Below are 14,048 nucleotides of genomic sequence, written 5' to 3'. Positions count from 1 at the left end.
TGTTCAATTAATGTTATAAAGTATATTTTATAAAATTTTCTTGACTTTCCCTGACCTGCACCATTTTCCCTGAGTTTTCCCAGTACGAACCCTGTAGTGACTACAGATGGGCAAACTCATGTGTAAAAGATCGGAAACCAGTTTCTAGAAAAACTAAAAAATTGGCATTTCGGTTTCTACCGAAACCGGTTTCGATTTTCAAAAACATCAGTTCGGTATTTCATCGAAACAGGTTTTAAAATAGAAACTGGTTCTTACAGGCAACTGACCGGTTTCGTAAAACTCGTTTCCTGGAAGTTTTCAAAATCCAAGTTTCGATTTTTTTAAAACCCGAAAAATGGTTTCTGTGTTCACCACTATTAGACACCCACAAAAAATCTGTTAAGTTTCCATGTGGTGGCACTGAATAAGCTCCTTACAACTTTTGTTTTACATGGAAAACAAGAGAAACAGGCAACGTGTTAATGAGTATTTCTGATTGTGGTTGATATAGATAAACGGGAAAACCAGTGACAGCAGGCCAAAAAATGAGATCCTCGAACAGAGTAATACGGGCCTATATATTTCACGAGTTTAAACTGGAAACACTCGCTAGTGAAAAGGGAAGAAAAGTATGCCATACATTCGATTTGTATATCGTAAATGTTCTCGGAATGGTTAAACGTGGTTTAAAAAGTTTTAGATTTGTGATGAATTACTCCACAACGCACCATATATAGAACGTTAACAAGACTACACAACGAGACACTCAAGGCGGGTACTGTGGTTATAATAACCAAACATGTGAGGCATTGGGAGAAGAAATGCAGATACGATTCATCAACATCTTTCCCAATCTGGAGAGTATCGGTTCAGAAGTAATTCATGTACGTGTGTTTTTCAAGTTTAAGAATTAACGCAAAAATAAAACGTACTGGCAAAATATTTTATGTTACTTAAATGAGAATCGCTTGCTCTACAAGATGGTGCGTTTTGATTTTTTAAAACATAATTGTTTTTTGTGCTTTTAGATCGTTAAAATGAAATGTAAAGTAGGCGAACCTGAGCATTTTCGACACCATTTGCTTTTTGCATTAAATCGAGGTCTTAAGGTCATCGAAGTTGCTCGTGAGCTTTATGCTGTGAATGGAGAAGGGCCAATGTTTCAAAGTACTCCCCGTCGTTGGTTTTCCCGCTTCAAAAATGAGAATTTTGACATCGAAGAAAGATCACACACCGATCGACGAACCGAGGTCGAAACAGAGCGATTGAATCTCCTTCTTTACGAAAATCCACTTCAAATGATCGGGTAATTAGTGGAGCAGATAGTCCGTAATAATAATAATAATAATAATAATAATAATAATAATAATAATAATAATAATAATAATAATAATAATAATAATAATAATAATAATAATAATAATAATAACAATAACAATAATAATAATAAGAAGAAGAAGAAGAAGAAAAAACTGGTGAATATCTTTAGCCAATGATTACGGCTCAGAAATTTGGCGCTTGGGTACCACACATCTGAGTGAAAACAACCAAACATCAGAGCTCATAATCGCTGCCGGTTTGCTCGCTTGACTTCTCTCAACGCATGGCCACAAATATCGTTCACTTTACCGCATTGTTACTAGCGATGAAAAATGGTGCCTTTGCATCAATATGAACAAGCGAAAAGAATGACTCAGCCCCAACAAACACGTGACTCCGCAAGCAAAACAACACCATTCTCAAAAGACCATGTTGTGTGTATTGTGGGACTCGGAAGGCATAATTCATTACGAATTGCTTGGGCGCTAGCAAACACTCAATGCGAAATTCGATGTTTATGAGCTGCACCGAGTAATAATAATAATAATAATAATAATAATAATAATAATAATAATAATAATAATAATAATAATAATAATAATAATAATAATAATAATAATAATAAAGAAGTGTTCTTCTGTAACGGCAATGCCCATTCTTGCATTACCAACCTGAACAAAGTCGCAATTCAAGAATTCGAATGGGAAGTCCTGTCTCATCCTCCATACTCCACAGACTTGGCGCTGTGTGCGAACGCTTTGCGCAGTGTATCGTTCAATAATGATCTCTATTTTTAAAACATCCCACGATTATGCCCTTTTGGCTAAAAGAAACTAATGAAAGTAAATGATTGTGCAATTAATTGTTTGTGTTCTCCCAATGGGAACGTCTATCGCTGGGACATCGAAAATCTTATGGAGCGATGAGAGGAAGTAAGTCGTAAACAACAACGGAAAGCATATTATTGATTAATTTGTTATAGTTTGTTTAGACAAAACTCATAAATTATTCCGTCCAATAATATAAAGTGCAACGATGGGTTTGATTTCAGTTGACTGCAGCTCAGAAAGCGATACGACCAAATGTCTGTTTCTTCGTTGTCTCGTCACAGAAAGGTTTCGTTTCTGGAAAGAGTACTAATGTGCTATGAGAAATTAGTTTCTTTTAAGACTCTCTACGCAGTCTCATAATTGACTGCCAGTTGACAGCACATAACCCAACTCCAATCCTTAAATCTATAGAAGTTTATGTTCGGTGTTCGGTGGACCACCAGAAGCATTGTGCATCGCCAGACGATTAGTGCAACTACGTACTCATAGCGATTGGAAGCGCGTGCACGAAATACTGAAAAATGTGGAGCGAGTGCTGTGAATCACAGATGTTATTGTTCTTCAGGATAACTCGAAGCTCTATGTTGCTAAGGTCATCGAATTGAAGTGGGAAAATATCCATATTTTCAGGACACTGTACAGTCGTATAACAAATAGTTCCACTCGTATCTGCAAGAACGTTTCCGAGCTGTCGATCAAGTGACCCAGGTATTGGACATTTTCTGCGGTTCACATTCCACTGAGTACTAGCAGCATCTGCCCGAGTGTTGGAGACAGGTAATTGCTACTCATGGAGAATGAATGAATGATAATGACTTAATGAAGACATCAGCAGCGAGGCTATTTGTTCCTGTCACAATAAGGCCAAGGCCGATATATATAATTTACATTAAAAATTCATTATAAAACTTATTTAAAAACAAACTTTAAAGTATTACAAAATAAGACATTAAAATAGAAAAAAACTACAAAAATAAAACAGAAGTCGTAAAAAGACTTTAAAAAATACAAAATATATAACCAGAAAATAATTTTAAAAATAACAATATTAAAAACATATAACACAAAAAATCTAACAATAAAACCTCATAGTATGTTACCAATTCCAATTTTACAAATAAAACTGAGAATGCGGTCACTTAGACCACATTATCCCCCAAAACTTGACTAAGATTTGAGGTACTCCTAAGCATTCTGAGTATCCTGACCACTCTACAAGAATATGCTGAGTACTCAGTGGGACGATACAGCATTGACAATACGCCACGCACTAAATAACAATGTATTAGATGAGAGTATCCGATACACAAGCGAGTCAGGATTACTTCATCTCGGCAGCTAGTACGCAACGACGACTGCCAATTGCCCAAAACAGGTGGTATTGAGTGGAGCTTATTATGATTTGACATTCCAACCTGTTTGTCAGTGAGAGGACATCCGCTAGACCAAACAGCTATGGAGATCAGAGCACGGAAGAGAGTGTTCCAATGCAATCCCTGAGGAAGAGAATACCCGCTTTTCCAGATACATTTCATTTAATATTAACGTCTTTCTCTTTGTAGATCAACACCCAATAGAACCTTGTTAGGTACCTAATATTATGATTGTAAACGTACAATCAAAAATACTTTACCTTAACAATTCATCCTCTAATTCGGTTAATTTTTTCTTGCCACTAGCTATTGTCGTAACCAAATTATCTTTTTGTTGCTCCAAATCTGGCCTCTCCTTCCCCACAACAGTTCCCAGAAGCTGCAATTCCAAACCTATAAAATGATTATTAGATGTACATATAGCTTCTGCTACAGAACCATCTTAAGACATGGACACGTAAGTAGGTGCTCAGGGCTTAAGAGTAATTTATGTAAACTTATCGTCAGTATATAAAATATGATAATTTTTTTTGTCATAGATTATGTAGTACACTATTATATAAGACACTAACATGGGAGATATGTATATATTTGATAGTAATGATTCAAAAATCTATTCGATTTCAATAACATTCTCACCAATTTCTTTACTGAAAACTCAGAATGTTTACAAGCTACCCATCAGTAATCTCCCTGAATTCTCAGCAAGCGTTAAAATCGTAGTAACATATGTGAAATATAAGAGAAACATCTTCACATTACTTTGGGCATTAACATCGGAGTTCCTTCGCAGTTCATGTCTTTCTTTGCATCGCTGGATGAAAAAACAAGACTCTTGTTCTAGGGAAAATAGTTTTAAAATTCCATCACGAAGGAGTAAGAAAAGAGGTGAGAATTTAGTATGACAGACGGAAGGAGAAAATATAATGAAGCTCTTTTGAACCGCTGGATATACAGGCTCCAAATTTGGCATATGGGGCTTTTGAAAATTTGCACGATCCTTGCATGACTTTTAGAAATTTCCCGCTAAAGTGGTTAGAAGGAATTCAAAATGAGATAAACGGCAAAGAGAGGAATTTGTGTTGAGGGACGCCTTTACGATGGGTAATACTTTGGAACTTTAGTGAATTTGAACTCGCATTATTGCACTTCTTCAGCTGAGACGAAAGGTTTATAAGGTTACAAATGTTTCCAAAGACACTATGTTATCGGGTGAAGAACGAGCACTTCAGGTAATCGTCATCAAGGAATAAATAAATTGCTTTGTACTGTAGGATTGTCGTAACGAAAGAAATTAGATACAATTTTCCATTATGTGAAGGTGTTTGTGTATTATAAAGTTTGACTTGTAGTTTAAGAATTTGTATGGATTAATCATCCCTTTACAACGTTACTTTTAGGTTTAACCATTGATTTTGTTGATAAATTTCTACGTTTAATTTTATTAACTTTTAGTACTCCCCATAACGTTAACGAGATCTATAGCAAGCTCTAATACATTGCTTTACTTAAAATCTACAATACTGTCACGACACTTCTGTTATATGACGGATTTTGAGAACTGTAGTATCCACGTTACTACGTTTTCAACAAAACACAGCTATTTAATTTCGTTATTACAACTTTAACAAACCATAGCTACTTAATTTAATACAATTATATCAGTAACATAACTTATTAATAAACCAATTTTTCACTACATATTTTTAGTTCATATAACATATCTGCAAGTTATAACTGTGACTGACTAATAGATAGGTAGATAAGGGGGGTTAATGGGGACGTCAGCAACGAGGCTATATGTCTCCGTCACGATAAACAGGGTTGCTCAGAATTATAAAAAATAAGAACAGGCTAAAATTAATAGTGTTCAAAGAACCAAAGCGCTGCTAAAGAAGAAAACGAAAAACAAAAACAAAAAACGAGAATAAAAGAATAAATAAGATAAAATAGATAACAATAACAATATATAGAAAACAATAAAACGTGACAGAAATATAAAAATTTAGCAGCAATAAAATAGTAGCAACACACTAAAACAGCTCAGAGAACGTGAGCAACCCCACAAGCACGAACAAACGCAAGTACCCGGCTAACTATATCACTGTGATCCCCCAACGCACGGGTAAGAATACAAGGCAGTCGATAACGTTCTCTGAGATCTGAGTATTCAGGACATTCAACGAGAATATGCTGAATACTCAGGGGGACAATGCACTCTTCACAGTACGGACGGTCCGTGCCATGTAGCAAATAACCATGCGTTAGATGAGAGTGTCCGATACGCAAACGCGCCAGGAGCACTTCATCTCTACGATGCAAGCGTGAAGACGTTCGCCAACTACCGAGAAGGGGCTTAACGGCGTGAAGTTTATTCTCATTTGCCTGGTCCCAAACTACTTGCCAGTGAGTGCGCATCAAGCTGGAAAAATGACGACAAATATCAGAGCACGGAAGACTATGCTCCAAAGCAACCCCAGCCAAGGCAGCGTGCTTGGCAGCTGTGTCAGCACGTTCGTTTCCCCGAATGCCGACATGACCCGGCACCCAGCAGACAACGACGACACAACCCTGTAGCTGTAATTGATGGCACCTCACGAGAATGTCTTGAACGAGAGAATGCGTAGAGAAGACATTCTGTAAACTCAGAACGACGGACTGTGAGTCGGTGCAAATAAGCACACGACGTAATGAAAGCGTGAGAGCATGGTCCACGGCAAGTTGAATTGCAGTCAATTCAGCAGTGAACACGGAACACAGGCGATGCAAATGGAATTCTGAGCTGCCCTCGTCGGTGACAAAGGCACAGCCCACAGAATCCCCATCCTTAGAACCGTCCGTAAAGAACACACTAAAATTGGGGTACTCTTCTAACAGTGCGGCAAACTCTTGCTGATACACCTGGGAACTAGTCTGCTGTTTGGAATGTACAGACAAACGTAAATCATGGCCAGGTAGACGAAGCAGCCATGGGGGAATAGCACAAAAGTGAACCAACGAAAGAGAGGGCCACACAAAATCGTCGCCAATGAAACTCTCACACGCACGGATGTACCAGGGACGAGTAGAGCGAGGACGTGCAGCATAGCGCTCGTATATCCGATCACCACGGAGACATGGTCTACACGGGTGGTCTGGAATACAACGCACATGCGCAGAATAATTAAGAAGTAGTCTGCTGCGACGGGACGCTAACGAAGGTTCATCGGCTTCAACATACAGACTGGCAACGGGACTAGTACGGTAGGCGCCAGTAGCAATACGAATACCCAGGTGATGCACTGTATCAAGTTGGCGCAACAAAGAATCACGAGCAGAGCCATAGGCAATACAGCCATAGTCTAACTTGGACCGAATTAGACTACGGTACAAACGAAGCAGAACAGTACGATCAGCACCCCATGTGTGGTGGGAAAGAACACGAAGGAGGTTCAGAGCACGAAGACAAGAGTATTTAAGGTTCCGAATATGTGGTGCCCACGACAAGCGACGGTCAAAGACCAGACCCAAGAAACGAACTGTATCAACGAATGACAAACGGGTGCCATCGAGGTACAAGTCCGGGTCAACAATGCAGGTACACTGCCGGCAGAAGTGAACACATTGGGATTTCTCGGTGGAAAAGCGAAACCCAGTCTCATTCGACCAGCGAACAAGACGATTGAGAGTCAGTTGGAGCTGTCGAGTAACGCCGCGAAGGTGGCGGGAGCGACAGAAAATTACAAGGTCGTCAACATAAAGCAAAGCAGACACAGGAGCCTGGATCTCCGAAAGAACGGTGTTGACGGCGACAGCAAACAACGTGACACTAAGGACACTGCCTTGAGGAACACCATTTTCTTGTACAAAGCGCTCTGAGAGATTAGATCCCACACGAACACGAAAGTGTCGCTCGTGAAGAAAATTCGAGATAAAGTGGGCCATATGCCCACGGAGACCCTAGTCATATAATTGTTTTAGGATTCCGTAACGCCACGTGGTGTCATACGCCTTCTCTAAATCAAAAAATATAGCGACAAGATGTTCGCCGTTGAGAAAGGCGTCTTGAATATGACCCTCAAGATAAGCGAGATTGTCTGTAGTGGATCGGAAACGACGAAATCCACTTTGAAGCTTGCTCAGAAGTGAATTGGATTCTAAATACCACACCAGGCGCTTGTTGACCATGCGTTCAAACAGCTTACAGACGCAGCTCGTGAGAGCAATGGGTCTGTAGCTCGTGGGGCTAGTTGCGACTTTGCCTGGCTTCAAAATAGGAAGAACGAGAGCCTCACGCCAAGGCGGTGGAAAAAACTCCTCAACCCAGAGGCGATTATACAGTTGCAAGAGAGCAAGCTGTGTATCGCGGGGGAGGTTGCGCAACATTTCGTAGGGTATACGATCAAGCCCTGGAGCAGTATTGGATGATTCACGAAGAGCAGAATCAAATTCAACGAGGGTGAAAGGAGCATTGTAATCTTCGCTGTTGGCAGTACGGAAGTTTAACGGTGTCCGCTCTAAACGGGCCCTAAGGGGAATGAACGCAGGAGGATAATGGGCAGACTCAGAGATAGAAGCAAAGTACTGGCCCAAAATGTTAGCTATCTCCGAAGGGTGAGTAACTAAAACACCATTCACAGTCAAGGCAGGAACATCAACAGGAGTAGTATTGCCAGTAAGAGAGCGGACCCGACGCCACACCGTGGACATCGCTGTTCGATTATTGATGGACGAAACGTAATTCATCCAGCTTTGGCGCTTCGAAAGCTTGATAAGACGTCTAGCTCGAGCACGTAGAATGCGGAAACGCTGCAGATTGTCGTCAGTTGGGTGACGATTAAAAGTGGCAAGAGCGTGCCGACGAGCCAGGATAGCCTCACGGATTTCCGCAGACCACCATGGAACATGCCGGCGGGAAACGTCGCCACCGCATTCTGGAATGGAACCATGAGCAGCATCAAGAACAGTCTGCTGAAAAGCCTCTGCCACAGCAGCTACAGGGAGATCATCACGACGATGAAACTCACTGAGCTCACGGAATTTACGCCAGTCAGCACGCTTCAAATTGAAGCGGCGCAGAGGAAAACGAGGAGTAACAGGGAGACCTTCGACAAACAACGGGAAGTGATCACTGCCACAAAGATCGGGATGCACCCTCCATGTCAATGAGGTCAAGAGACCAGCACTGCACATGGAGAGGTCGATACAAGAATATGTGCCATGGGCAGTGGAAAAATGAGTAGGACTGCCATCATTAAGGATAAGCAAGCCACTCTCCTCAAGAAATTCGGTGACCTGTCGGCCACGACCGTCAGTACGGACAGAACCCCACAGACGGTGGTAGGCATTAAGGTCTCCTACAAGCAAGACTGGCGGCTGAAGCTGATGGAAGAGCTGAAGCAGATCGGCGGTTGTAAAGGCTTCAGATTGAGGAACGTACAATGAACAAACTGTAAGCGGGCGAGAAATGTATACTCGCACCGCAACGACTTGCAGTCGGGATATAATGTGAATTTGCTGAGAATGAAAAGAATCGGAAGCACAGACTGCCACGCCGCCAGCAGCGTGGTCAGCGTCTGGCTTATCACATCTGTACATAGTATACCCAGAAAGAAGGAAGGACTGGGTAGGCTTAAAATGGGTTTCTTGCAAGCAGACGACAACTGGCGAGTGGTCGGAGACCAGTTGTAGCAATTCCTCACGGTGACTACAGAAGCCATTCAGGTTCCACTGAAGAAGCGCCATACTGGAAGAATTCAACGTTTAAGGCGAACTTTCCCACGCGGTCCAATCACAGCGCACTCAGTATCCATCAGTTCGTCCTCCACCATGTCAGACTTCAGAGAAGCTGCAGGTGGCTTACGAACTGGAGTAGATTTCGGTCCCTTCGGAGAGAGAACCGTATCGTTTAACCTGCGGATATGGTGACTAAGTTTCAGGCCAGCCATGTAAGGTGATCGGCGATGGGCTGGAGTGCGCCGAAGGCCACTACTAACAGTAACACGAGGAGTTTTCGCACGTTCACTCGGCGTTACAGCTGGAGGCTTGGGATGTTCGCTCGTTGTTGCAACGGGGGTCTTTAGAAGTTCGCTCATCTTTGCAACTGGGGTCTTCGAGTCAGAACTACGCTTTGGGAGCAAGTCCGTTTGGGTGGAAACGTCGACGGTCTGTGTAGCTACAGATTTCCGAGAAATAGCAGCGACAGTAGCGAAGGGAACAGAAAGCGAGGAAGAAAGGCTTTCTTTCAATCGACGCTTCGCATCTGTAGCAGAAATCTTCTCGAGTACCATGAGTTCTCGGATACGCTTCTCGCGCTGATAAGCTGGGCAATCCCGAGACCAAGCAGAATGCTCTCCCTTGCAGTTAACACAGAAGGGCTTGGTCGCTTTACAGGGTTCCGCACCATGACTACCCTGGCCACAATTCGCACAAAGAGCAGCACTCGCATTACACGACGTGCTGGTGTGCCCAAAATGTTGACATTTAAAGCAGCGCAGAGGACTAGGTATGTAGGGTCGAACCTTTAAGCGATAGTAACCAGCTTTCACGGACTCCGGAAGCGTGGGCAGACTAAAAGTAAGAATCAGTGACTGAGTAGCGACAAGTTCACCTGACTTCTTACTTTTGATTCGAGCTACCTCTATAACGTGTTGGTCCGCTAATTCCGACTTGATCTCCTCTTCGGTGGCATTGAGAAGATCCCAACACGATATCACCCCTCTTGAAACGTTCAGCATACGATGCGGTTCGACTGTAACCTTCACCGGTCCAATGGCAGTTAACTTAAGTAACTTCGCCGTTTGCTTCTCGTCTGTCGTTTCCACCAATAAAGTGCCATTCCGTAGTTTCTTTATGTCCTTAACCTGTCCGGCTTGATAAGTAATGACTTTATTGATTACAAAAGGGGATAAGCCCTTAATAGCACTCGGACGGTTTTCCTCAGAACTGGCACTATCAACATCTTTCTCTTTAATTACAAGATATCGGACAACAGGGGTCGCGATACTTGTCTGTTCCTCAATTTCACTATCAGTTTGTTTGGGCTTCTTCCGTGAGGGAGAGCCCGGTTCAGTTTGAAATGTTTTTTTACCCATAAAAGTATGATTTTTTTAAACATTTATAAAGAAAAAAGGGGTGTGAGGTCACACCAGGGCGTTAACAGGGGAACTAACGCTACCCCCTGGCAATCCCTTCAGCACGCCCGACACCTTAGGATCAGCGTGGGGCCGACGCGGTCAAGGGGAATGGGAGTGCAACAAAACCATTCCCGTCGACAAAAACGCGTGGCCCCGGAAAAGGAAGAAGTAGAACAAAACAAAAGAGACCTGTCCAACAAAAAGATAGACCCCCACCAGCCCAGGAAGAACCAAACTAAACAAAAAGGTGCGGATTGTTTTGTATTTTATAATTTTGTGGTTTTTTAAATTATTTTATATTTTGCGATTTTTTGGGGGGGTTTTTTGTTTATGTTCAAAGACTCAACACCCCGGACAACACAAACACTGGACGTACACAACATTAGGCCGGGTGGGTGCACGTCCTCCCCAAGTGGAGGAAGACGTCCACTAGACCTGCCTCTTCCCGACTCCCACCAACCACCCGCGAGTCCGGTAGCGGTATTAGCGGCTGAGAGGGCGTGCAATGATATGAAGATGAGGGGTGATACATGAATGAATTATGAAGCCGCCCTCTCAGCTCCACCCCCTCCCCGACGATGACGGTCCGCTACTGTGACTGACTAAAACATAAGTCATTATGAAATATTTATGTTACAGTATTTGGGAATGAATTTATTACATAGAACATTTTAACTTTAAATTTATACATATTCACCATGAACATACTATGACTGCAACTTCCATACTTTTAAACATGCAATTATTTCCCATTTCATTTACGATTTTTTTTTTAAGTTTAACGTCTCACGATTATGCACCGAGGCTAAGAAAGACGCTAATGAGAAGAATGATGCTGGCGGAATGATGGAAGTCGGAGGAAACAGGAGAGCCTCGAGAAAACCATAGCATATAGTTTTTGTCCACCGAAAAACATACTTCACGTGCCAGACATGAGCGCTCCCCACTGAGCTACCGCAGCCCATTTATGATATTGTTAAAGCAGGCATCTTCAAAATGTGGAATATATACAATATAAAAAATGCCTAAGGAAATCGTGTTTTTAAAGCTTTAAGAAAAGGTATTATATTAAAGAAATAGGGAGGACACTATATTAGATGTTTGATTTTATTTCGATACGTACCAAGCTAATTGGTTTCTTTATAACTGCACCCTCACTCACATTTCATCTGTTTGCGCTCTCTACAGTAAAATGCACGAAATGAGAAATATACAAGATGATTCAGAAGTTCCAAGGTCTCTCATTTTCTTCTCCAAAACGAATGAGGATATAGCAGATCTAATCAGTGTAAATCGAGGAACGTGCTCATCTTTTAGAGCACTTACGGATTATGGTTTCAATCTTGAAATCCGCTATATTGGAACGATTGTTTTCTATTAGTTGAGTTTTTTAATAAGGACGTCGGCTTCGAGGTTACACCTTCTAAAGAACAAGGTTGTCATATGGAGTATTAGAACAACAAGAAAATTTCCCCCCAAATGTAATTCTGTAATTTGCTGATAGCTCTAACGACTCAAAAATTATTAATAATTAAAGGCTGACTTCATCTATGTTTGTTGCAGGTAATGGACGACGCCATGGCAAGCAAGGGAAGATTTATGTGATCCTGCTGCCTGGGGAATGCAACTGATGTATCATAGGTGTCGACCTCAACAAAACACCCCGAGAGGTCTCCAATTTTCTACGGCACTTTGCATCTTTAATGATAAAATCTTAAAAAAAAAAACAGGTAATGTGTCTAGCAAGCTCAGCAATAGCTGTCCAAAAACGGCTACTAACGAGAAAATGTGTCATGCTCCTTGTATGTATATTTCGCCAAACTCCAAGGAGAAGCATAAGATGTTTATCAGTAGAGTGTAGTGTCAGTCAGGAGTCCATTATCTGAATCCTACAAATCCATAAGTGATGTCCGTACAAGATGTGAATGTCTCAGAAACTAGCAAAAAATGATCCAGATATATATGTCGAAGAAGTTAGTGCCACCAGATATGAGGTGGTTTAAAAGTTAAGGTAAAGAACCACTTTAACCGCTGAAGAATGTTGGTGATCCTATCGAATTGGTCGGTACTTTAATATGGCACAATCTAAAGTCTAATATTAATGTTTAATTATGCGTCATTTTTTAAAGTTTAACGTCTCACAATTATACAATGAAGCTAAGAGAAACGGTGTTGTTGATAATGAATGAAATGGTGAATGTGGGAGAAAACGGGAGAACCCCGAGGAAACCTACGCATACAGTGTTTGTCCACCATAAAGCCCATCTGGTACGAAGTGAGATCGAACCAGGGACTGGACGCTTTACCACTGAGGCAGGCTTTACCACTGTTATCATATTGATAACATATTTTTAACGATATTTTTTGAAACAAAATAACACTTTACCTTGTTCTTTTACAGCGAAGTTTATAACGGTAGTCTTCGTTGAAATTTCTGGAGCATAATGCGGATTTCCCAATTTCGTTGTAATATAAAAGCGGAAATTAGTATTATACGGAATAGTCTTATCAATTAATTTTATCATCAGTTCACCACCTGAAAGAAACAAAATTTATGAGATTTTATTTTATCAACTGCCTAAAGGGAATTAACATATGTAATTCCTAATATGTATATATAGTTCGCATTGGAAAACTACAAACTTTCTGTTCTATGTACAACTTCTAAATTTCCAAATTTTCGAAATAGTTCTACTTCCATTCTCAGAGAGAAAACTGACTAAAACTATATATATAAAAGGACACAAGAAAACAAGAAGCACATAAGAGGTACATGAGAATGAATTTGTTAAGAACACAAGCGGTACAACACAACAAAACCTGTCAAAACTTTAACAAATCAGTAACTACTTCCATCCAACTATGATTATGATGAGTATTCTTTATTAAACATAAAAACACAGAAGTGAATCTTAATTTGGGCAGATTGTACAGAAGATGGATGGTTTTCACTGATTCATGATTTCAGCAGCTGGAAAGAAACACTAAAGGGAAGAGAAAAGGGTTACCATGCATAATGACTAGTTGCATCACACGCCATATTTGAGTGAAATTAATATTGATAATTGCCTGGAGGGCTGACACGTTTTACTGTTATATGTTTCGTATTATAAATAAACTCTAATACTTCATGAATCCCTTAATTGCTTTTCTTATAATTATTTTTTAATGTCATTCCATGAGGATGAAGCTAGAAGTGTTTCAAAAATTTAGATGTTGTTCAATGGGAAACTTGTGTGGTAAGTGCCACTCATAATTTCTATAGTTTCTAGTTTATTTTAGTTTGGAATATGTCCAAAATTCTTCAGCTTTAATCTAACAACGTGAGATGATAAAAAGGGTGCTACGTAGATAAAAATATAGTAGGCTGTGTTACAAGAAAGTCAAAAATAATGTCTTTGGGAGTCAATGATACCAACTATCCAGTG

At 40.8% G+C, this 14,048-nt stretch overlaps 1 protein-coding gene across 5 annotated transcripts in view; it reads right to left on the bottom strand.

Moving 5' to 3' along the window:
- kl-2 (dynein heavy chain 2, axonemal kl-2) overlaps positions 1–14,048 on the bottom strand; it is a 564,598-nt gene that overhangs the window by 116,529 nt on the left and 434,021 nt on the right. For all 5 annotated transcript variants that reach the window (XR_014132735.1, XM_081769103.1, XM_081769086.1 and 2 more), the window contains 2 exons: positions 13,007–13,156; positions 3,766–3,898 (listed from right to left, as the gene is read on the bottom strand). Coding sequence is in view for 4 of the 5 variants with exons in the window: in XM_081769103.1 (XP_081625229.1) it covers positions 3,766–3,898; positions 13,007–13,156 (283 nt within the window). In the remaining variant the exon portion in view is untranslated. The remainder of the gene's footprint in view (positions 1–3,765; positions 3,899–13,006; positions 13,157–14,048) is intronic.

This window comes from Thermobia domestica, chromosome 1, assembly GCF_964235325.1.
Source record: "Thermobia domestica chromosome 1, izTheDome1.hap1.1, whole genome shotgun sequence".
In the NCBI taxonomy this organism is placed as follows: Eukaryota; Metazoa; Arthropoda; class Insecta; order Zygentoma; family Lepismatidae; genus Thermobia; species Thermobia domestica.
The sequence above is the reverse complement of the archived record's forward strand: the minus strand, read 5'-3'. Positions and strand labels throughout refer to the sequence as shown.